The sequence below is a fragment of the Carcharodon carcharias genome, chromosome 16 (genome assembly GCF_017639515.1).
Source record: "Carcharodon carcharias isolate sCarCar2 chromosome 16, sCarCar2.pri, whole genome shotgun sequence".
Lineage (NCBI taxonomy): Eukaryota > Metazoa > Chordata > Chondrichthyes > Lamniformes > Lamnidae > Carcharodon > Carcharodon carcharias.
The window spans coordinates 54,713,766-54,739,306 of record NC_054482.1 but is presented as its reverse complement, the minus strand read 5'-3'; the positions used below and the strand labels follow the sequence as shown (position 1 = coordinate 54,739,306).

General features: G+C 41.8%; 1 protein-coding gene across 2 annotated transcripts in view; it reads right to left on the bottom strand.

Moving 5' to 3' along the window:
• Positions 1-25,541, bottom strand: part of raver2 (ribonucleoprotein, PTB-binding 2) — an 85,684-nt gene that overhangs the window by 31,410 nt on the left and 28,733 nt on the right. For both annotated transcript variants that reach the window (XM_041207602.1, XM_041207601.1), the window contains exons 4-9: positions 18,417-18,605; positions 17,525-17,651; positions 16,374-16,456; positions 14,896-14,994; positions 7,545-7,653; positions 4,337-4,614 (exon numbers count right to left, since the gene is read on the bottom strand). In XM_041207602.1, the coding sequence (XP_041063536.1) occupies positions 4,337-4,614; positions 7,545-7,653; positions 14,896-14,994; positions 16,374-16,456; positions 17,525-17,651; positions 18,417-18,605 (885 nt within the window). The remainder of the gene's footprint in view (positions 1-4,336; positions 4,615-7,544; positions 7,654-14,895; positions 14,995-16,373; positions 16,457-17,524; positions 17,652-18,416; positions 18,606-25,541) is intronic.

The window sequence follows — 25,541 nt, the reverse complement described above, 5'->3', positions numbered from 1 at the left end:
GGGAGGTGTTAGAAATGTCAGGTTTTGTAAATGGTTATACTTTAAACTGTTCAATTCCAAGATGGAATGGAGTTGGGGGCAGTAGGGGATAGCTAATCAGCATTTCTACCTGGATACAAGGTCCATGTGATTCAAGTTGCCATAGAGATAAGCTTTGAGGGGGGGTGGGGGAAAGAGAGTCCACGACAAGCCATTGTCACAACAGCTTACAGGGTTTTCTAAAGTATCAATGCACCTGAGGGAGACAGTTCAGTCTGCAAAAATATGAGAGTAAGAGAGAAAAGAGGGATATAGGCAGCCTGCCTCTAATGTTCACCATGCAGAATGTGAGTTGGGGGCTTGTGCTCGATTGAAGAGATCAAGTTCATGAGGATTTAAACGAGGTTGGAAAATTCATTTAGCTTTGACGAGAGGGAGCAATCCCCAGAATAACCCTCACCTTGAAAGTCAGTTCAGGGATTCAAAGTTGCCCAGCTGGAAAAGGAAGCAAGCCATTAGGGGCTGAGAATAGCTTTGGACAGGTTCCTGGAGAATGAAGTGTCCATTGAAGATATAGGAAAGTATAATTACGAAGGGGAATTTTCAGATGTTTTAAAGGTTAAATGGGAAATCTTTTCTATAGATTATTCAGTAGGCAACTTATACTCTAGTGTTTAGAATGTTGTTTTTAGTTTATCACAGCAAGTCTTAAAACATGAAATCTTGTTGTCTGATCCTTTCACTCCAGTCACTGGAATTCGAATATCCTTTTTTTTTTAAAAAAGTAATTCGGCTCTACAGGGAGTGTATCATCATCAAGCAGGCTATTTCTCTGTTACAGTGGTGGGAATTAAAAATCTTCCCAAGGGCAGTTCAGTCTGTGTAAATCCAGTATCCGATCAAATATGGAATGGGCAGTCTCTCTCCAACTGTTGCATCTATTCAAGCAGTTGCCATGATCTTGTTTCATTGAAGTAGTGACGAAGAGGATAACCAGGATATTAATCAGAGTCGCCCAGACTAATCCATGTTTGCTACAACAACAGAACAGAATCAATAAGTCCTTTTGCTCATGGTTTCGCTTTGTCATGTTGCGGTGAAGCAGTCTGGGAAGAGTGTCCTGCAGTCAGCATTGCGGTGAAGCAGTCAGGGAAGAGTGCCCTGCAGTCAGTTCTTGTTGAAAATAACAAAAGCGACATTACAAGACAGAGCAAGAGCATGGTGGAAAGATCAGAATCAGCGTGAGTGCGGGGAAGCTTCAAAAAGTGGCATCAGCACAAAAGTGAGAGCTAATTGGTGTGCAGTGGGTAAGTTTTTTTTCTCCTAAGGAAAGGTAAGGGTTCCAGTTTTTATTTAAAATACATAAATAATTTAATTTTTTGTTTTACTGTATTTAACTTAAAGGGGGTTTTTTTTCTACTAGAAGCATGGAAGGGCAGCTCAGTCCTGTGTTATGTATCGCCTGCAACATGTGGGAAGTCCTAGGCGCTCCTTGCACTCTGACCGACCACGTGTGCAGGGAATGCCACCAGCTGCAGCTACTTGAGCTCAGAGTTTGGAGCTTGAGCAGCAGCTCGGCACTGACATGCATCCGTGAGGCTGAGTGTTTCATGGATATAATGTTTTTAGATGTGGTCACCCCACAGCTTATGGAAGTGTAGACAGAGGGGGAATCGATGACCAGTCAGAAGAAAGGTGTTAGGCAGGTAGTCAGGAAATCCCCAGGGTGCATCTTGCTCGTTTTTCTGTGTTGGAAAACGGTGAGAGTGACGGTTTCTCTGGGGAGTGCAGCCACCCTCATGGCACTGAATGGCTCAGCTGCATTGGGGGTGGGGGGAGAAAAAGGGGAAGAGCAATAGTGGTAGGAGACTCGACAGTAAGGGGAACAGACAGGCGTTTCTGCTGCCGTAGACATGACTCCAGGATGGATGTTGCCTCCCTGGTGCCAGGGTCAAGAATGTCACTGAACGGCTGCAGGGCATTCGAAAGGGGGAGGGCAAACAGATAGAGATTGTGGTACATATTGGTACCAACAACATAGGTAAAAAAAGGGATGAGGTCCTGCAAGCAGAATTTAGGGAGCCAGGAAACAGATTAAAAAACAGGGCCTCAAAGGTAGTAATCTTTGCATTACTTCCAGAGCCACGTACGAGTGAGTATAGAAATGGGAGGTTAGTCCAAATGAATGCGTGGCTGTAGAGATGGTGCAGGAGGGAGGGCTTTAGATTTTTGGAACATTGGGTCCATTTCTGGGGGCGGTAGGACCTGTACAAGGCGGACGGGTTGCACCTGGATTGGAATGGGAACAACATCCTTGCGGGGAGGTTTGCTAGTGCTGTTAGGGAGGGTTTAAACTAACTTGGCAGGGGGGTGGGATCCTGAGAGGAGGTTCAGCAGGGGGAGATGCACAGCCAAAATTAGGAGAGTGAGCAAGAGTCTGGAAGGCATAAAAATTATAGGCCAGTTAAGACACAAGGGAGGTTGGCAAAGTTGAACGATATTTACTTTAATGCTAGGAGTTTGATGAACAAGGCAGGTGAGTTGAGGGCACAAATGAACACATGGAAGTATGTCATCATTGCTGTCAGAGACATAGTTGATAGTGGGGGGCAGATTTGGCAGCTCAATATTGCAGGATATAGGGTCTTCGGGTGAGACAGGGAAGAGGAGGGGATATTGATCAAGGAATCAATTACAACAGTAAGGAGGGATGACATCTTAGAAGGCTCCTCAAATGAAGCCATATGGGTAGAACTTAAAAGCAAAAAAGAAGCAATCACATTGCTGGGAGTGTACGAAAGGCCCCCAAACAGAGAGAAATAGAAGAGCAGATATGAAGGCAAATTTCAGAGAAGTGTAAAAATAATAGGGTATTAATAGTGGGGGATTTCAATTTCCCTAACTTTAACTGGGTTAGTTGGTGTGCATGTCCACCAGTCCCTTAAGGTAGTAGGACAGATAGATAAGATGGTTAAGGCGGCATATGGGATACTTGCCTTTATTAGCCGAGGTATAGAATATAAGAGCAGGGAGGTCATGCTGGAACTGTGTAAAACGCTGGTTAGGCCACAGCTAGAGTATTGCATGTTGTTCTGGAATCTGCATTATAGGAAGGATGTGACTGCACTAGAGAGTGTATGGAGGAGATTTACCAGGATGTTGCCTGGGCTGGAGAGTTTTAGTTAAGAGGAGAGGTTGGATAGACTGGAGTTATTTTCCCTGGAGCAGAGGAGATTGAGGAGGGACATGATTGAGGTATATAAAATTATGAGGGGCAAAGATAGGGTAGACAGGAAGGAGCTTTTCCCCTTGGTGGAGGGATCAATAGCCAGAGGGCATAGATATAAGGTAAGGGGCAGGAGGTTTAGAGGGGGATGAGAGGAAGAATATTTTCCACCCAGAGGGTGGTAGGAATCTGGAACTCACTGCCTGAAAGGCTGGTAGAGGCAGGAACCCTCATAACATTTAAGAGGTATTTGGATGTGTACTTGCGATGCCATGGCATACAAGGCTATGGCCTAGTGCTGAAAAATAGGATTAGAATAGTTAGGTACTTGTTTGACTGGCGCAGACTTGATGGGCCGAAGAGCCTTTTTCTGTGCTGTAGACCTCTATGACTATGTCTTGACAAAGCATTTGTTCTGCATGCTTGAATAATTAGAGATTTTTAAAATGAGTATATTAGTGAAATAATTTAATTATGTTTTACTTTTATACATTCTCGAGTTAATTCTCCATTTGCATAAACTAATACCCTGCATTTTTGAATTTTCTGCACTATGCTTTGGGTTGATCAAATTCCTGTCAGAGGCTGATTATGCTAACTCCAAAGACTAGCTATGCTATATAGGCAATTACCTTATTTTTTCAAATAATTATTGGTGTGTTTATTTAGGACACCTGATATAGGGATATTTTAGTGCAGCCTGTTAAGTTAAACAACAGTAATTCTTTTGCACTAAATATTTTGAAATAAAATGAGAATTTCCCACTATTTTATTGACTATTTGGAGTATTATTGGACAGGCTTTTGAGCAGATACCGTTTTTCCATTTCATACATTTATTAAGTTATAAAATGGCAAGTATATTACCAGAACCGCTTTAAATCATTATGTGTCTGTAAACAATACCACAGATCAACCTTACCACACAATATAACACTTCATTACAAAATAGCATATTCTCAAGAAATACAAGCTTAAGAAACTTTTCTACTCTGTTCCAAGACAAACCATATATACATTTACACTCAAGTTGTGTTAGGTATGGTGGTAGGGGGTGGTAAATGTTAGAGGAAAGGGATAGAGGGATGGAAAGAAGAACTGAGGGAGAGAAGGTGCATTAAAATAGCTTACCCAAGCAGCACCACTCATCGATGCTTTTGGCTGGGTTTGCTGTTTTTGGTAACTGGTCATCAAGCTTCCCAGAACAGAATTAGGGATTCCTTGAAGATGTGCCTGTGTGACAGAAGCAGAAACTGGAGGTGGCCCAATGACTACACTTGGCTTCTCCAACAGTTGCTCAGTTGTATCTTGTCCCAGAAATTTCTGATTGGAGTGAAATGGCAAAATCCCCACTGGTGGCTGAGCAGCTGCTTTAGCAAATTCAACAGGCAATGCAGGAACTGGAATACCTGTCAGGAAACAACAGATATGAGTGGCTAGTGGCAGAATGATTTCATTATTTTTAAGTGCATTTTAAAGCAATTGTAGACCACTATCTTAAATACGCTCAACTTGTTCTATTTATTGGGGGAAGGGATTTCTGTCCACAAGAGGTGGGAAACAAAACAGCTTCCCATTACAGGCACTTCCATGCCAGGTACGGGATAGTTAGATGCGAAGAGAAGCCACTTCTAATCTTTGCTTTAGTCCAACTTCAACCTAGAAGAGCACCACCAACTTCTAATTGCTACCATGTTAAATCACATTCAGTAGGAACTACCTGAAAATGGCGATGTTTTGTACTGGATCCTTGTGGTCAGAGATGGAACTTTCACCCCACCTGACTAATTATGCAATATCACACAGTACCACCAGTCATAATTGAAAGGATTTACCCTCAAAGTTATGAATATTGGAATTAAATTCTATATTGAATTTGACTAGATATTCATACATACTTGTAACTTACGCTTCTAAAGTAACTAAATAAAATGGACGACAAACATATCTGCAATCCTCGAATTCGGGCCTATCATCACAGAATCACGGAATCAGTCAGTGCAGAAGAGGGCATTCGGCCCATCAAGTCTGCACCGACACGTGAGAAACACCTGACCTACCTACCTGCCTAATCCCATTTACCAGCACTTAGCATGTCATAACATTCAAGGCTATGGGCCAAGTGCTCAACCAGGTATTTTTTTAAAGAATGTGAGGCAACCCGCCTCCACCACCCTCCCAGATAGCGCATTCCAGACAATCACCACCCTCTGGGTAAAAAAGTTTTTCCTCACATCCCCCCTAAACCTCTTGCCCCTCACCTTGAACTTATGTCCCCACGTGACTGATCCTTCAACTAAGGGGAACAGCTGCTCCCCATCCACCCTATCCATGCCCCTCATAATCTTGTACACCTCGATCAGGTCGCCCCTCAGTCTTCTCTGCTCCAACGAAAACAACCCAAGTCTATCCAACCTCTCTTCATAACTTAAATGTTTCATCCCAGGCAACATCCTGGTGAGTCTCTTCTGCACCCCCTCCAGTGCAATCACATCCTTCCTTTCATGTGGCGGACAGAACTGCACACAGTACTCCAGCTGTAGTCTCACCAAGGTTTTGTACAACTCCAACATGACCTCCCTACTTTTGTAATCTATGCCTCGATTAATAAAGGCAAGTGTCCAATGTGCCTTTTTCGCCATCCCCACTAACATGCTCCTCTGCCTTCAAAGGTTGATGGACACACACGCAAGGTCCCTTTGTTCCTCAGCACTTCCTAGTGTCATGTCATTCATTGAATACTTCCTTGTGCATTCCTTATGATAATTGCTCCACCTTTTGTGGCCATGCCTTCAGTTCCCTTCAAGCCCCAAGCTCTGAAATTTTCTCCCTACATCACTCCACCTCACTTGCATCCTTTAAGACACTTAAGACCTACCTCTGACATAGCTTTTGGTCATCTGACCCAATATCTCTTATATGGCTGAGTGTCATACTTTGTTTATAATGCTCCTGTAAAGCAACCTGGGGCATTTCATTATTATTTATTTTTTAAACTCATTCACAGGATATGAGCGTCGTCGGCTGGGCCAGCATTTATTAGCCATCACTAGTTGCCCTCGAGAAGGTGGTGGTGAGCTGCCTTCTTGAACTGCTGCAGTCCATGTGGTCTAGGTACCCCCACAGTGCTGTTAGGGAGTTCCAAAGTTTTGACCCAGCAACAGTGAAGGAACAGCAATACATTTCCAAGTCAGGATGATGGGTGACTTGGAGGGGAACTTCCAGGTGGTGGTGTTCCCATCTATTTGCTGCCCTTGTCCTTCTAGATGATAGTGGTTGTGGGTTTGGAAGGTGCTGTCTAAGGAGTCTTGGTGAATTCCTGCAGTGCATCTTGTAGATGGTACACCCTGCTGCTATTGTGCATCGGTGGTGGAGGGAGTGAATGTTTATGGATGTAATGCCAATCAAGCAGGCTGCTTTGTCCTGGATGGTTTCAAGCTTCTTGAGTGTTGTGGGAGCTGCACTCATCAAGGCGAGTGGGGAGTATTCCATCATACTCCTGACTTGTCCCTTGTAGATGGTGGACAGGCTTTGGGCAATCAGGTTACTCACTTCAGAGTTCCTAGCCTCTGACCTGCTCTTGTAGCCATAGTACATATATGGCTAATTCAGTTCAGTTTCTGGTCAATGGTAATCCCCTGGATGTTGATATTGGGATGTTATATAAATATAAGCTATTGCTGTTTTCTGTATTCCATCTTCTCCACACATTTAAAACAAAAATTTTAAACAACTTCTGAATTCAGAGTTTCAAGGAATGTAACCAGTCGTGGCATCTGGCCATCCTGCATCGGAGCCAAGTCCTTACTAATGACATCGAATACCCCAAAGATCAGCATTTCATTCCATAACACTGACGGAATTTGAAGTACAAAATGTAAATTTTCCTTTTACATAGTATTGTAAAAATTCAAACCTAACGAGGCTAGCATATTTCACCAACAGGCAATGAGCACTTTTTGGCTGCCCCACTTTATTTATTAAATCTTAGTCAGAGGCCAAAAGGACTATTAATGATGGAAATGCCACACCAAAGGAGAAGGGATGTTTGGGAGTTGAGGTTGGATTAAAGCACATTTGCGTACAGCCATTATCCATGCAATAGGCTGTTATGTTAGAGCAGCTTTCATTTGCAGGCATACAGATAGCTCTCCAAAACTGACGGAGTCTCTATATTTATCAGTTGCCTTGACAACAGTCATGGACACTGCAACCCAACAATGCTTTGTTGTGTCTGATCCGAGCCCTTGCATTACTTATTTCATTCATCATCCAAATAGCTTTTTGTATGGTTCAAGGTAGTTTACCAGCTGTACTGCTTGGAAGTTTCTGAATTTACCCTTTGGTGAATCAGCCAAAATTCCTTTCCCAGGGTTCAACATTGTAGTTGGTCCTAGGCCCAAAGCCGCTTGCAGTAAAACAGATGGGTCGCCAAGTAAACTGGTCTTCTGGAAATAAAAATATTAAAGTAGTAAAATATTTTTCCCCTTACATTCATTTCGCTATGCTCCAAACTTTTTCTCCTTCCCTCCCAAAGGAATCAACTTTGCGCACCATGGGTGTCAACTGCCTCCTAGCGTTTCACTCAAGTGGCCATTCCTTATCCGCAAACCTACTTTGTAAAGATTGTGAAGCTGTTCTATAATACACTATTATATCAGAGGTAATCATTTCTTTCTGTACCATCTACTTTTGAGCAGGAACATGATATTATAATCAGAAATGGGAATGGAACCCTGGGTCCTTTTGCCCCTCCCTAGCCCAAACCAATTGGGCTAGTGGAAATCAACTCAGCATTGGCCCAAAATAGAACATGAAATGTATCTGGTTAGTCTCTCACTAAGGAGTGATCTAGCCAACTGAAGCAACATGGTGGACAATCTAAATTAAATAAAATTATGATTTCCACTAATAGTTTAAAAATATCCTTTATAATCAACAGCAGGGCACATTCTGTTCCAAGAGTGCAACAAATCAGATTCAAAATTCCAACTGAGCCAAATTAGAAAAGCTGTGTTCTGCGCAAATGGGTTACAACTTACACCAGTGGTTAATATTCACTTCCTTCTGTACTTGGAATCACTAATCTCAGGTTGCAAAAAACCAGAAAGTACAGACACCAATTTTAAACAGTACCCTGAATTGGATGTACAAACTTTTTGGTGAATTTACTATAACTTTAATAAGGTGTCATTATCTGCGTGAAATTTCAGCCAAGACACCCAACAACAGAAAGGCTTTATAAACTTAGGTATATCAGGAATCAGCTGTGGAAGTAGAGTATAGGACTGGTGACTAAAGATCCCAATGTGCTTATTTTTTTATTCATTCATGAGATGTGGGCATCACTGGCAGGGTCAGCATTTATTGCCCATCCCTAATTACTCTCAAGGTGGTGGTGATGAGCTGCCTTGTTGAAGCGTTACAGTCCATATGGTATAGGTACACACATATTGCTGTTAAGGAAGATCGATCCAGGATTTTAACCCAGCAGATGTGAAGGAATGGCGATATATTTCCAAGTCAGGATGGTCTGTGGCTTGGACGGGAACTTCCAGGTGGTGGTGTTCTCTTGTATCCGCTGCCTTTGTCCTTCTAGATAGTAGTGGTTGTTGGCTTGAAAGCTGCTACCTTAATGAGTTCCTGCAGTGCATCTTGTAGATGGTACACACTGCTGCCACTATGCATCAGTGGTGGAGGGAGTGAATGTTTGGCAGGGGGCAGGGAGGGGCAATCAAGCAGGCTGCTTTGTCCTGGATAGTGTCAAGCTTCTGAGTATTGTTGGAGCTGCACTCATCCAGGCAAGTGGGGAGTATTCCATCACATTCCTGACCTGTGCTTTATAGATGGTGGACAGGCTTTGGGGAGTCGGGAGGGCAATTACTCAACACAGGATTCCTAGCCGCTGACCTGCTCTTATAACCATAGTATTTATATGGCCAGTCCTTTCAGTTTCTGGTCAATGGTAACTCAATGACCTTGATAGTGGGGGATTCAGCATTGGTAATGCCATTGAATGTCAAGGGCGATTGTAAGATTCGCTCTTGTTGGAGATGGTCATTGCCTGGCACTTGTGTGGCACAAATGTTACATTTTTTTTAATTCATTCAAAGGATGTGTGCTTTGTTATCTAGGCCAGCATTTATTGCCCATTCCCAATTGCCCTCGAGAGGGTGGTGGTGAGCTGCCTTCTTAAACCACTGCAATCCATGTGGTGTAGGCACACCCACAGTGCTGTTAGGAGGAGTTTCAGGATTTTGACCCAGCGACAGTGAAGGAATGGTGATATTTCAAAGTCAGCATGGTGAGTGGCTTGGAGCAGAACTTCCAGGTGGTGGTGTTCCCAAATATCTGCTGCTCATATCCTTCTAGATGGTAGTGGTTGTGGGTTGGAAGGTGCTGCCTAAGAAGCCTTGCTGTGTTTCTGCAGTGCATCTTGTAGGTGGTACACACTGCTGCCACTGTACATCAGTGGTTGAAGGAGTGAATGTTTGTGGATGGGGTGCCAATCAAGCATGCTGCTTTGACCTGGATGATGTCAAGCTTCTCAAGTGTTGTTGGAGCTGCACTCATCCAGACAAGGGGAGGGTAATCCATCACACTCCTGACTTGTGTCTTGTCGATTGTGGGCAGGCTTTGGGGAGTCAGCAGGTGAGTTACTTGTCACAGGATTCCTCTTGTAGTCACAGTATTTATATGGCTCGACCAGTTCAGTTTCTGGTCAATGCTAACACCCAGGATGTTGATAATGGGGGATTCAGCAAAGGTAATGCCATTGAATGTCAAGGGGTGATGGTTAGATTCTCTCTTGTTGGAGATAGTCATTGCCACTTGTCAGCCCAAACCTGGATACTGTCAAGGTCTTGGACATGGACCACTTCATTATCTAAGGAGTCATGAATGGTGCTGAGCATTGTGCTGTGAACATTCCCACTTCTGACCTTATGATGGAAGGAAAGTCATTGATGAAGCAACTGAAAATGGTTGGGCCTAGGACACTACCCTAAGGAACTGCAGCATTAATGACCTGGAACTGAGGTGATTGACCTCCAATAACCACAACCATCTTCCTTTGTGTTAGGTATGACTCTAACTAGCAGAGAGTTTTCCCACTGATCCTCATGACTCCATTTTTGTTAAGGCTCTCCGATGCCACACTGTCAAATGCTGCCTTGATGTCAAAGGCAGTCACTCTCACCTCACTTCTGGAGTTCAGCTCTTTTGTCCATGTTTGAACGAAGGCTGTAATGAGACTAGGAGCTGAGTGACCCTGACAGAAACTAAACTGTGCATCAGTGAGCAGGTTATTGCTAAGCAAGTGCCATTTAAAAGCATTGTTGATGGCCCCTCCCATTACTGATGGTTGAGAGTAGACTGATGAGGTGGTAATTGGCTGAATTGAATTTGTCTTGCTTTTTGTGTACAGGACATACCTGGGTAATTTTCCACATTGCTGGGTAGATGCCAGTGTTGTAGCTGTACTGCAGCAACTTGGCTAGGGGCACGGTAAGTTCTGGAGGACAAGCCTTCAGTACAATTGCTGGGATATTGTCAGGGCCCATAGCCTTTGCAGTATCCAGCGCCCTCAGCCATTTCTTGATATCACGTGGAGTGAGTTGAATTGACTGAAGACTGGCATCTGTGATGCTGGGGATCTCTGGAGAATGCTGAGATGGGTCATCAACTCGGCGCTTCTGGTTGAAGATTGTTGCAAATGTTTCAGTTTTATCTTTTGCACAGATGTGCTGGGCTCCCCCATCATTGAGGATGGGGATATTTGTGGAGCTTCCTCCTCCAGTGAGTTGTCCAATTGCCCATCACCATTAGTGACTGGATGTGGCAGGACTGCAGATCTTAGCTCCGATCCATTGGTTATAGAATCGCATGGTTCTGTATATCACTTGCTGCTTATGCAAGGCAAGTAGCCCTGTGTTGCAGCTTCACCAGGTTGACACCTCATTTTTAGGTGTGCCTGGTGCTGGTCCTGGCATGCCCTCCTGCACTCTTCATTGAACCAGGGTTGATCCCCAGGTTTGATGATAATGGTAGAGTGGGGGATATGCAGGTCATGAGGTTACAGATTGTGGTTGAGTACAAATCTGCTGCTGCTGATGGCCCACAGCACCTCATGGTTGCCCATTAAGAGTTGCTAGATCTGTTCTAAACTTAGCCCGGTGGTAGTGCCACACAACACAATGGATGGTATCCTCAAGGTGAAGACGGGACTTTGTCTCCACAAGGACTGTGTGGTGGTCACTTCCACCAATAAACACCCACTCCATCCAAAACTGACACACAGTGGCAGCAGTGTGTACTGTATACAGGATATACTGCAGCAACTCACCAAGGCTCCTTCGACAATATCTTCCAAACTCACATGCACTACCACCTCAAGGACAAGGGCAGTAGATCCATGGGAACACCATCACCTCCAACACCCCCTCCAAGCCACACACCTTCCTGACTTGGAAATGTAGCGCACATATCCAATGAAAGAATTAAAAAAAGTTTAGTCTTCCAACCCCAAAATGACCTATTTATTTCTACACTATGTTTTCTGTCCAGTAACCAATCCTCAATCCGTGCCATTACTCCCAATCCCATAAGCACTAATGTTATGTTACAACCTCTTGTCTACCACCTTATCAAATGCCTTTTGAAAATCCAAATACAATACATCCACTGGCTCCCCCTTACTTACCCTAATTACACTCAAAAAAACTAAAAGTTTTCACACACAATTTCCCTTTCATAAGGGTATTGACTGCCATGCCCTAATAATACATTCAAAAACATTTTCCCTATCACTAATGTCAAATTAACTGTTTTCTAACTCCTTCCTCCACCTCCCCAGCCCACCTTTCTTGAATAGCAAGGTTATATTTGCTACCTTCCAATTCACATGGACCATTCGAGAATCTAGGGCATCCTGAAAGATCAAAACCAACCACTATATCTGCTGTTACAACTTTTAAACCCTAAAATGTGGAACATCGGGTCCAAGGGATTTGTTAGTTTTTGGCCTCATTCGTTTCTCCAGTATTTTCCAACTTCACTTACAGTAGGCCCTTGGTTCCCCACTATTTATTTTTGTGTACCAATTTCTTTGTTTTCTACTGTGAAGACAAGCACAAGATATTTAACATCTGTCCTAATTTATTCCCCATTATAATTGCTCTTGGCTCAGCCTCCATGGAAGTGACACTTATTTGTAGAAGCTCCAGCAATCTGTTTCTTCCAATCCTCAAGTTTACTACTCATTTTGGCAATGCGACTCTTTTAATCTAATACTATCTTTAACTTCCCCAATTAATAATGGTTCAGTGACTTTTGCTGTGGAGGTTTTATTCCTTAAGTGAATGCATATTCATTGAAAATCCTTGATTACATACCATTATATCTTTTAATCTAACTTTCCAATGTACTTTAGCTAACTCAACCCTCAGTCTTCTGCAATTTTCTTTATTTAAATTTAATACCCTAGGATCTTTTTGCAGGGCATGTCCATTTACACTCGAGCTAAATATGAAATTCTATCATATGGTCAGTCTTCCTGGGGATTGAAGGGATGGTTGCCAAAGTTGCTGCTGACACAAAAACAGGTAGGAAAGTAAGTTGTGAAGAGGACAAAAGGAGGCTACAAACAGATATAGATAGGTTAAGTGAGTGGGGAAAGATCTGGCAGGTGGAATATAATGTGAAATCTTATGTGAAAGTCTGAAATTGTCCATTTTTGACAGGAAGAATAAAAGAGAAGCACATTAACTAAATGGTGAGAAATTTGCAGAGCTCTGAGGTGCAGAGGGATCTGGGTGTCCTAGTGTCCTAATCTTAAAAGATTAATATGCAAGTACAGCAAGTAATTAGGAAAGCTAATAGAATGCTATCATTTATTGCGAGGGGAATTGAATACAAAAGTAGAGAGGTTATGCTTAAGTTGTACAGGGCATTTAGTGAGACCACATTTGGAGTACTATGTACAGTATTAGTCACTTTATTTAAGGAAGGATGTAAATGCATTGGAAACAGTTCAGAGAAGGTTTACTAGATGAATGCCTGAAATGGATGGGTTGTCTTATGAGGTAAGATTGGACAGGCTAGGCTTGTATCCGCTAGAGTTTAGAAGACTAAGAGGCGACTTGATTGAAACATACAAGAGCCTGAGGGGACTTGCAAAGGTGGATGTGGAGATGTTGTTTCTTCTTGTGGGAGAACCTAGAGCTCAAGGTCACTGTTTAAAAACATGGGTCGCTCATTTAAAACAGAGATGAGGCAAAACTTTTCCCTCAAGAGGGTTGTGAGTCTTTGGAACTCTCTTCCTGAAAAGGCATTGGAAGCGGAGTCTTTGAATTTTTTAAGGAAGAAGTGGATAGATTCTTGGTAAGCAAAGGGGTGATAAGTAGGTGGGATGCAGATTTCAAATTACTGTCAGATCAACCATGATCTTAATATATGGCAGAGCAGGCTCAAGGGGCTGAATGGGCTACTCCTGCTCCTTGTTTATATGTTCACGTGTTCCTTAAAGAATCCTTTACTATAACATTGCTAACTAACACTGACTGGCCATTTTTTTTTTAATGTATATATATTGAAAGTTTGGATAACTAGAACCCAAAAAAATCTTCATAACTCTTTTCTGGGATATAAAAACTGAGTTTAAAATCAGGGAAAATTGAAATCCCCCATGAGAAGAGACAATTTGAAAACTCAAAAGAAACAAACAGTCTTCACTGTTTTCCTTTAAAGAGAAGAGAAATATTTTCTGCATTTTAAAAATGGTTATTTACAAAAGACTAGCTTCTTCCAAATTGTGATTTTTAAAATTGTTTGTCCCATTAAAAGATATGACTTTAAATTTTAGATGATCATAAATTTGCTTGATATTTTAAACTTTAGAATTAGACAAGAAGCTGTGCTTTATTAATTGCAAACAATAGGATCTTCATACAGGACATGTTCATTGCTAAAGGCAGTTACTAGGTGGGACTTTCAGTTCACTTCCCAATGTTACCAAAAGTTTACTTAGATTTTAAGGCAAGGATAGGCGCTTGAAGGTATGGGGAATTAGGCCTTATTATCATGATCTATAAAAGCTGAAATAACAATGGTAAGGTTTAATCAAATCTCAAAGGAAACAAACATGCTCTTGACTGAAGTTTGCAATAAAGTATAAAAAACTTTTTAAAATGCTAATTTAACACTTAAAATGAACAAAGAAATTAAGATAACTAATTTATTCAAATTTCCCAATAGGCTTACAGGAATCACAAGATAGTTACATCAGACAGAACACAGAATTCTCCATCTAGGGGATAAAAACAAGAGCTTGCAAAATTGTTGCAATGTTTACAAACATTACTATGCATCTCAAAAGCAAGGTAAACTCATGATCATTACCCAGCAACTCCCTAACATGCGGACACTGTAAACAGGGGCAGTAAGGGCTAATTCAATTGTTTCCCTCCTTCCTTCCCCAGCTGATAACCCTGCTAACACTATCAAGGTTTACACAAAGGCCACTGGATGTAACTGTAGGACTTGTGTAACCATACCAATGCACAGGTTGATAACATTCACCTATTACCTCCTGAAGGTAAGAACAAAGCAGCATTGAGGACAAAAACTTCACAGTATAAATCCAGTTTTGGGGATTTGAGATTACATCAGCTACAGTCTGAACTATAACTCACGTTGTTCATTGCTGGATTCTCCTTGTTCAGGAGCAGCTGTTGTTGTGCTACCTGCATTCGTAGTAGATTCTGAAACAGTCCATTTCCCAACACAGCGTTCTAATATAACAAATTAATCAGTTAAAATGAAGCTAATCACAAGATACAGATCAACCTTACAGAAAACTAATTTATCTAAATTTTATCAAGTTTTAAGATTAATAAAATCCATTAATAAAATACTTTGTTCTCAGCCAAGCATTGAGAAGTGCAGGAAACAACTATCTTCAATGTCACCAAGCTGAAGGAGCAAAATTCAGGGCTCTTCAGTCCCAATCATTCACTAAAGAGCCCTCTGAGCTCTAGTTGCATGGTTAGCTGGATAAGATAGGGTCAGAACAAGGCATGATTCTATCCTCACACCAGACCATCTGGCACGCTGATATTCACTGAGCATGCAACTAAATAAAGGCCTCTTGGCAGACAAAGGAATGGCTGGGGGGGCTGTGTGTGTGTGTGTGTGTGTGTGTGTGTGTGTGCGCGTGTGAGGGGGGGGGTGTTGGGCTGAATCAGGTGGGAGAGCACAAACCAATGGAGGAAGGACAGCAAAATTTTCCACTATAGGTAAAAATGTACTTTCAACTTCAAAAGTCCGTGTTTTTAAAAGAAAACACCACGATACACCAAACCAGATGCACATTTCCCCAGATTATTGCAGTTCCACGCTCATGCTCGTCAAATATCAATACAGTCAATTGATCTGCTCTTAGGCACATATCTCCTCTCGCTCGATGGCATCACTAGAGCAGTCTACAAGGAGGTCCAAGCGAGTCTCCATTCAGGCAAGAAATCAGCTGTTTGAAAAAAGCCCAATCCAGTTTTCTTTTGGAATAGACAATAGATGAGCTCTTCAAAGAAAAAGTAGCCTCTTGGGCTTTCATGAACTACCAAGACAAGATGGAAATTTACCTTTCCAGTTAAGAATAGCAATTGGCAGGAGAATATTACATAAGGACAGACACAGATCAAGAACCACCAAAATTTTTGCAAAACAAAGTTTTGCAGAAGAGAATGTTTCATTTTGCAGATTATTTTGCTATTTGCAAGATAGTATTAAGATTAATTAATCTGTTTATAGGGTTTTATTTGGGCACATGTAAGGAATTGCACAGAGTACCAATCACATTTCAAAATAATTCATGGTATGTTGGACAGGATTCTTAAAATCTCCATAAGGTTATACAGAAATGAAATGTCATATGAACCTCACGTAGTACCAAAGTTATTATTGTGCCATATGTACTGGGCCAAAAAATTGGAGGTTCCACTGCCTGCCAGTTTCTATTCTCCATCTAGGGCAGAAGATGGGGGCAAATGCAATTCCACTGTAGCTGATGGACAACAATTCAACTAGAATCAGAACTTGCATGCACTGCCCAACAATATGCTTTTATACATTGGAATACATTTCTGAAAGTGTGGTTTCTACTTGAAGTTACCTGTGTTTGATTTATCTGAAGCAAGGCTGCAGTCAGTACAGGGTTCGGCAAAACAGGCAGGTTGCTAGTATTTCCTAAAACATCTGAAGAGATCAAACCAGATTAGAAGTTAATCTGAAGAAATTATTTACATACATATATAGTTCTCAATCTAATCATCCAAAAAGAGGCAAAGCACTCATTCCAAATTACAAACTTCTAAAATAGAAAATACATTGTTTTATGTCATTTAATTTGGAAACTTACAATTGAGATTTACAGATATTAGCATCTCTCCACATACCCAGCCCAACAAGCCATTTTTCACTTGAGCCTGTACGGTGAATATCACTAAGCTATTCTAGCATGTTTGGCAACACACCCACGTCTGATCCTTTATTTATCTGATGCTAGGAGGAAAGCAATCAGAAGAAATTCTTTACCTCTTCCCATCTCCTCCTCAACCAAGGAAGACCACATCCAAATTTAACAACTCTACCAATTAAATTTAATCCTACACTTGTTTAAAATTAAAACACCTAAACCAAGTGCGAGTTTGGCCCTGTTGGTAACATTTTCTCCTTTATGTCGGACGGCTGAATTTATAACCCATTATTGATCTGAACACTAATTCAGGTTGACACTCGGATTAAATGCTGGAGGAGTGTTAAGTTGTCTGGGGCATGTGCTTTCAGAAGAAAATATGCAGTTTTTAAATGAAGCATAGCATACTTGGGTTGATTAAGGCAGATACAGGTGCATCTGTTAAATAAATATTTTAAGTAGAATAAAATCCAATGCTGCGGAGAGGAAGAGAGATTAGTTTTGGATTACTCCAACCAAGGTCAGCACAAAGAAATGGGCTGAATTTCATTATTCTTTGCTATGAGCTTTCATTGGTCAAGTTGGGAGAGATCAAATTCCATGAGAAGAATTCAAAAGTAGATGAACACATGAAACTCATGAAAATAAAATATTTACTTGTGTGTTCTTGTCTCTAGAAAGAAATTTAAGACCTAATACTAAGTTTAAAAAAAACTGCTTAGACATGAGATGTACAAAGAGTCAGGTGAGGCTACAGATCATAATAGGATCCACTTCTCAAAATGTATAAAGAGTTGAAATGAGTCACAAGGACAGAGAAATTACCTTTCAAAAAAAAAAATACTCACTTTTTTTGCTAGCATGCCCATGGAAGTAAGGCCTCAGTAGCAATGGCAAGGCAGCAGGGTTACCCAGGCTGTTTATAATCTGCAACGGGTTGGGTTCAGGAAGAAGGCCCTTCCTGCTGTTTAGCAACTTAGGACAAGAGAAATTTTAAATGAGAGCTTTATACCCATTACTAAAGCAAGTGCACCACACTAATTTACATAAGGATAGTTTCTCTCTTAGCATATTTAAGTAACAAATTTGCAGGCACTTCCCAAAGTAATTCACTTGTAATTTATCCGTTAGGATTATTTGAATAGGAATAATAATGAATGCATTTTGATAAAAGATAAATCATCCCATGAAATCATTCTTAAAAGTCAGGAATGTGACTACAGTATCCAGCATTTATGTAACAATGTTATAATACTTTGAATAGAGAAGAGTGCCCTGGGCTTGGCTATGGTACCACAGTGCTTTAATGGCCTGACAACACTTGCCAAAAAGGCTCAGACTTCAAGAATAGCTACTTAGGTGAAGTACCACAGGGTTGTCTGAACCTCACTCAGGCAGCTCTATGGGGCAGGGTGGGAAGTGGGGAGGAGTAGGAAGAATTGACAGATCGTTCAAATTATTTAAGTGCTATTGCTTTAACCACGTTAACATGTGTTCTTTTGAAAATATAAGCTAATATCAACATTATTGCATCCAAACAATCCTGGAATCATTAAAAAACCCCAGGCTTACAACTTTAATTCTCCCGATTATACACTTGAAACAAAATAAGACTTCTCGGTTTCCTACAGAAAATTACTGAACGTTACTGAAGAACAGAATGAGTGTCAAAATTCTTCCAGTTCTATAATTTACCAGTACAGTTCCTTAATCCAAAAAAGATTTTAAAACTTGACTTACCAACCTCTGAGCAGCAATAAGTGCTGCCAGTGTACTGCGGCCCGGAGGCCCTGGTGCACAAAACGAAACGCGGGCTTGGCTACCCCCAATAAATATTCCATCAGTTGATCGCTGTACTAATTCAGTTTGATCTGCAGTCTCATACTCCACCACTGCAAAAGAAGGATGGCTACCTGAGGCCTGGGCAAGCTGACAGATAAACAAAAAACAAAAAAATAAGTGCATTATAAAAAAAAATTAAGCAGCATTGTTCCCTCTTCAATATTCAGTGGATAGATGGAATATTTTCTGAATGGGCTCATTTCATTTCCTCGCTTTCCAAACCAAGTTTTATTATCCTACCCAGAGGCTATGGTGAGGCTGGGCAGAGGGTGGGAGTAGTGTTGTGGACAGCTGTAGGAAAAGAGGGATTGATAAGTCTTAAAACTTCAAAATCATTGATGGTGCAATTATCAAAACGTATTGTTTGGGAAAGGTCACAGAAGAGAACTCCAAATACATACAGGGTAATTAAAGAAAAACAATGCCAGGAAACTGAAACTGAAACACAAGAATTAGGAGGGGGAGGCCATTCGGCCCATCAAGCCTGCTGTGCCATTCGATAAAGTTATGGCTGATCTGATTGTGGCCTCAACTCCACTTTTTTATCCTTCCCCCACAACCCTCGACTCCCTTGTTGATCAAAAATCTGTAACTCAGCCTTGAATATATTCAATGACACCATCTCTGGGGAAGGGAATTACACAGACTAACGATTCTCAGAAATTTCTCCTCATCTCTGTCCTAAATGGGAGACCCTTAATTTTTAAACTGTGTCCCCTAGCTCTAGAATCCCCCAGAAGAGTAAACATCTTCTCAGCATCCACCTTGTCAAGTCCCTCAGGACCTTATATGTTTCAATAAGATCTCAGTCTTCTAAACTCTAATGGGTATAGGCACAACCTGCTCAACTTTTCCTCATAAAATAACCCCTTCATCCCAGAAATCAGTTGAGCGAACGTTCTCTGCACTGCTTCGAATGCAACTATAGCCTTAAGTTAAGGAGACCAAAACTGTAATCAGTACTTCAGACACGGTCGAACTTCGGCCCTGTCCAGCTGCAGCAACATTCCCCTTTTACACTCAATTCCCTTACAATACAAGCCAAAACTGTTTGCTATGAAAGCATTTTAAAAGCTAATTAAAATAGACAATAAGTCTTTAAAAATGCAACCCCTCCTGGAATTACAACTGCGCAAAACGCACCAGCTGGCAGGGCTTCAGAAAACAAGGAGGGTTCAAGCCAAATAGTACATTTAAAATAGGTCTCAAAGGCTCAGCTGGTAAATCCAACATGGTACTGAGTCGCACAGACGAGGAAGCTAGCCAATTCAATTCCCAGTCTCTGTCGGAGTCACCACCTCCTGTTTAAGGGAAGGGAAAATATACAACCCAGTGTTCCAGATTGTCATCTATTGATCCATATTGAAAAACATGTGTAGATATCAAGCAAAATCAAACTAGACAGCACTGCACTGTTCCAAAGTTATATAGCTTGTGGATATTTATTGTTTCATCACATATGAAGAATTGCCACTACAGCAAGATGGTGGGAAACAACTGCCACAAATGGTACTGCTACTCAGGGACCGAGTCTAAACAACTGGGAGTACAACAAATGTTAAAAATATTAACTATTAATATCAAGTACAAAATGAGTAGCTGGTGAGCCTTATCTTTTATTCTTAAGGTTTATTACCATAAATAAAGGTGTATTAAGAGTTTTTGAGTATTAGTAAGGTTTACTAACAGTGGTAAGGTTTAATAGTATTGGTAAAATTTTTTACCAGAATTGAAATTAATTAATAAATGGAGGAATGGCAGGGCTGCTCCAACCTCAAAAGCGCACATTCTGTGCTATGTGGGAACTCCAGGACACTCTCCCTGTCATGGATAACCATTTGTGCTGGAAGTGTCATCAAGTTGCAGTAGCTTGACCTTGGAGTTTTGGAACTCGAGCAGCAGCAGACGTCACTGGAGTGCATCCGTGAGGTTAAGGACTTTGTGGATAGCATGGTTATAGAGATGAACACCCCACAGCTTAAGAATGAGGGAGAGAGAGAATGAGTGACCACCAGACAGTCAAAAAGGAACAGGCAAGTCATGCAGGAGTCCCTTGAGTGCATCCCACTCTCCAATCAGTATTCAGTTCCAAGTATTGATGAGAATGATGGTACATCTGGAGATAGCAGTCAGAGCTAAGTCAATGGCACCATAGGTGGCTCAGCTATACAGGGGGTACTAGGAAAACTGGAAGAGCAAGAGTGATCAGTGATTTGATATTTAGGGGAATAGCTATATATCTCTGTGGTCTCAGGCGTGAATCCAAGATGGTGTGTTGCCTCCCTGGGGCCAGGTCAAGAAAGGTAACTGAACAACTGCAGAGCACCCTTAGGAGGAAGGGTCAACAACCAGCAGTCGTGGTCCACATTGGTGCAAACGACAGGTAGAATGAGGGTTGTGATCCTGCAAACAGAATTTAGGGACCAAGGTAGGAAATTAGCAAGGAGGACCAAGTAATACTCACGAGTGAGTATAGAAATGCGTGGCTGGAATGATGCTACAGGAGGGAGGGCTTTAAATTCTTGGGACATTGAGATCAGCTCTGGGGGAGATGAAACATGTATAAGCCTGGCAGGTTGCACCTAAGTAGAGCCAGGGCTATTGGAAAGGATTTAAACAAACTTGGCATGGCGTGGGAATCAGGTTCAAGAAGGGAGCTCACCACCACCGTCTCAAAGAGCAATTACGGATGGGCAATTACAGATGAGTAATAAGTGCTGGTCTAGCCAGTGACACCCGCATCCCAAGAATGAATTAAAAATAGGAGATATTATTGAGGAATACCAAGGTCCACAGAATACTGGAAGAGATAGATAGCAATAGAATAGTGAATGGCAAGTTAATAGGTGAGGTTAGAGTAATGGATAAAGAAATAAAATCTAAATTAGAATTACAGTGCATGCTTGTGAATGCACAGATTGTGGTAAATAAGATTGGTGAGCTGCAGACACAGATTGCCATGTAAAAATATGATGTTTTGGTTATAACTGAGACCTGGTTCAAAGGAGGTCAGAACGGTGTTAAATATTCCTAGGTACAAGGTATTCAGAAAAGATAGGAAAGGAAGAAAATAGGGAGTGTGGTGGCGGTATTAAGGAGAGCATTGCAGATGTCTCAGAGGGGTCAATCAGATCCCCCCTCACCCTTCTAAACTCCTTCGAGTATAGACCCAGAGTCCTCAAATGTTCCTCATATGTTAAGCCTTTCATTCCTGGGATCTATTTGGCAGAGCTATGGAACAAAAATGGTGCAATTACATTGCTAGTGTAGGCTATAGGTCAACAACTAGTGGGAAGGATGCAGAGGAACAAATTTTCAAGGAAATTATAGAGGGGTGCAAAAATTAGAGTGGTTTTAATTACCTGAACATAGACTGGGAAGGCCGTTGGGTGGGGGTGGGGGGGGGGGGAGGAGGAGGAGAGAGAGAGAGAGAGCAGCAAGAGTTCCAAGGGAGTGTTCGGGAAGATTTTCTACAGCTATATGTTTCCAGTCCAACAAGAAAGGCGGTATTGCTATTCCTGGTTCTTATGAATTAGGTGGGCCAAATAGATCTAGTGTCAATATGAAGGTATTGGAGGACAGTGATCATAATATCATAAGGTTTATGCTGGCTATGCGAAGAGGAAAAAGAACAATCCAGAGTAAGAATAGTTAATGGGGGGAAAGTCAACTTTAATGGGGTAATAGTGCATCTGGACTGAATAAATTGGGAGTCAAAGTTCAGCAGGAGAAACGATTGTGGAACAAAGAAGGGATAGTTCAGGCACAGTCAGGATATATTCTCTCAAAACGGAACGGTAGAGAAAACAAAGCCAGAGCTCCCTGGATGATAAGAGAGAAATTAAGATAAAGAAGAAAAAGTGTGCTTATGACAGGTAGAAAATACTAGACTGAATTTAGAAGGTTCAGAGGAGAGATAAAAATGCAAATAAGCGAAGCAAAGGGAGAGTATGAAAAGAAACTGGCAGCCAACATAAAAGGGAATCCCAAAGTCTTCAATAGGCATATAAGTAGTAAAAGGGTGGTAAAATGAGTAGGGGGGCCAACTGAACTCAAGAGAGTTGGGGGGGGGCAGAGGTAAGTATGGTGGCCATTACCAAGGAGAGGTGCTAGGAAAACAAAGGTCTGAAGGTGGATAAATCACCTGGACAAGATGGATTACACCGCAGAGTTCTGAAGGAGAGAGCTGAAGAGACAGTGGAGGTGTGAGTGGTGATCTTTCAGGAATCACTGGAGTCAGGGAGAGTCCCAGAGGACTGGAAAATCGCTGATGTAACCCCCCCGTTTAAGAAGGAAGTGAGACAAAAGATGGGAAATTACAGGCCGATTAGCCTGACCTCGGTCATTGGTAAGATTTTAGAGTCCATTATTAAGGATGAAATTTCAGAATACTTGGAAGTGCATGGTAAAATAGGGCAAAGTCAGCATGGTTTCATCAAGGGGAGGTCATGCCTGACAAATCTGTTAGAATTCTTTGAGAAGTAGGTTAGACAAAGGAGAGCCAATGGATGTTATCTACTTGGACTTCCAGAAGGCCTTTGACAAGATGCCGCACAGGAGGCTGCTCAGTAAGATAACAGCCCATGGTGTTAGAGGCAAGGTACTAGCATGGATAGAAGATTGGCTGTCTGGCAGGAGGCAGAGAGTGGGGATAAAGGGGTCCTTCTCAGGATGGCAGGCAGTGACTAGTGGAGTTCCGCAGGGGTCAGTGTCAGGACAACTTTCCACTTTATACGTTAATGATCTAGATGAAGGAACTGAGGGCATCCTGGCTAAGTTTGCAGATGATACAAAGATAGGTGGAGGGACAGGTAGTATTGAGGAGGTGGGGAGGCTGCAGAAGGATTTGGACAGGTTAGGAGAATGGGCAAAGAAGTGGCAGATGGAATACAACATGGGGAAGTGTGAGGTCATGCACTTTGTTAAGAAGAATAGAGGCATAGACTATTTTCTAAATGGGGAGAGAATTCAGAAATCTGGAGTGCAAAGGGACTTGGGAGTCCTAGTCTAGGATTCTCTTAAGGTTAACTTGCAGGTTGAGTCGGTAGTTAGGAAGGCAAATGCAATGTTGGCACTTATTTCAAGAGGACTAGAATATAAAAGCAGGGATGTGCTGCTGAGGCTTTTTAAGGCTCTGGTCAGACCACATTTAGAATATCGTGAGCAATTTTGGGCCCCGTATCTCAGGAAGGATGTGCTGGCCCTGGAGAGGGTCCAGAGGAGGTTCACGAGAACGATCCCAGGAATGAAAGGCTTAACATATGAGGAACATTTGAGGACTCTGGGTCTATACTCGAAGGAGTTTAGAAGGGTGAGGGGGGATCTGATTGAAACTTGCAGAATACTGAAAGGCCTGGATAGAGTAGACGTGGGGAAGATGTTTCCATTAGTAGGAGAGACTAGGACCCGAGGGCACAGCCTCAGAGTAAAGGGAAGACCTTTTAGAACAGAGATGAGGAGAAACTTCTTTAGCCAGAGAGTGGTGAATCTATGGAATTCATTGCCACAGGAGGCTGGAGGCCAGGTCATTGAGTGTATTTAAGACCGAGATATATAGGTTCTTGATTGGTAAGGGGATCAAAGGTTACAGGGAGAAGGCAAGAGAATGGGGTTGAGAAACTTATCAGCTATGATTGACTGGCGGAGCAGACTCGATGGGCCGAATGGCCTAATTTCTGCTCCTATGTCTTATGGTCTTATGGAGCCCAAAGTGGGGATTTACAATAAATGATTACTTTGCATCTGTGTTTACCAAGGAAGATGATGTTACCCAGGACATGGTGAAAGAGGAAGTAATTTAGACACTAAGAGTGTTCAAAATTGATACAGTGGTGGTATTGGACAGGCTGTTTGTACTCAGTTGATAAGGTACCAGGACCAGATGTGATGCACCCAAGGATATTGAGGGAGGCCCAAGTAAAAATTGCAGAGATACTGATCATAATTTTTCAATCTACCTTAGACTCAGGTGGTGCCTGGGGTCTGAAGAATTGCAAACATTACACCCTTGTTCAAAAAGGGTGTAAAAATGAGCCCAGCTACTACAAGCCAATTAGTTAACTTTTGTGGCGGGGAAACTTAAACAAACAATAATTTAGGGCAAAATTACTAGCAATATGGATAAATGTGGGTTAAGTAAGGAAAGCCACCATGGATTTCTCCAGGGAAAAATATAATTTAACTAACTTGCTGGAATTTTTTGATGTAGCAACAGAGAGGGTTGATGAGGGCAATGTTGTTGACATAGTGTACATGGAGTTCCAAAAGGCATTTGATACAGTGCTGCATAATAGACTTATGAGCAAAGTTATAGCTCATGGAGTTGCAACATGGATACAAAATTGGCTGAGTGACAGGAAACAAAGTAGTAGTTAATGGATGCTTTTCAGGCTGGAGGAAGGTTTGTAATGAAGTTCCTCAGGGGTCAGTGCTGGAGCCCTTGCTCTTCCTGATATATATTAATGACCAAGACCTTGATGTACAGGGCAAAATTTCAAAATCTGCAGATGATGCAAAATTTGGAAGCATACCAAAGTGTGAATAGGACAGTGAAGAACTTCAAAAGAACATAGACAAGTTGGTGGAAAGACGGCAGATAAAGTTCAATGTAAAGAAACATGAAGTTATTCATTTTGGTAGGAAGAACATGGAGAGGCAATATAAAAAACGTACAACTCTAAAGTGAGCATACAAGCAGAGGGGCCTGGGTGTATATGTGCACAAATAGACAGGTGGAGTGTGCAGTTAATAAAGCATACAGTATCCCAGGCTTTATTAACAGGAGCATAGAATATAAGAGTAAGGTTATGTTGAACTTGTAAAAGACACTGGTTCTGCCTCAGCTGGAGTATTAGATTCAGTACTGGACACTGCACATCAGGAAGGATGTCAAAGTATTGGAGAGAGTGCAGAAAAGATTCACGAAAATGGGTCCAGGGATGAAGGGCTGTTATGTAGACAGATCAGAGAAGTTAGGACTGTTTTCCTTGAAGAGAAGGAGGAGAGGAAATTTCATAGAGGTAT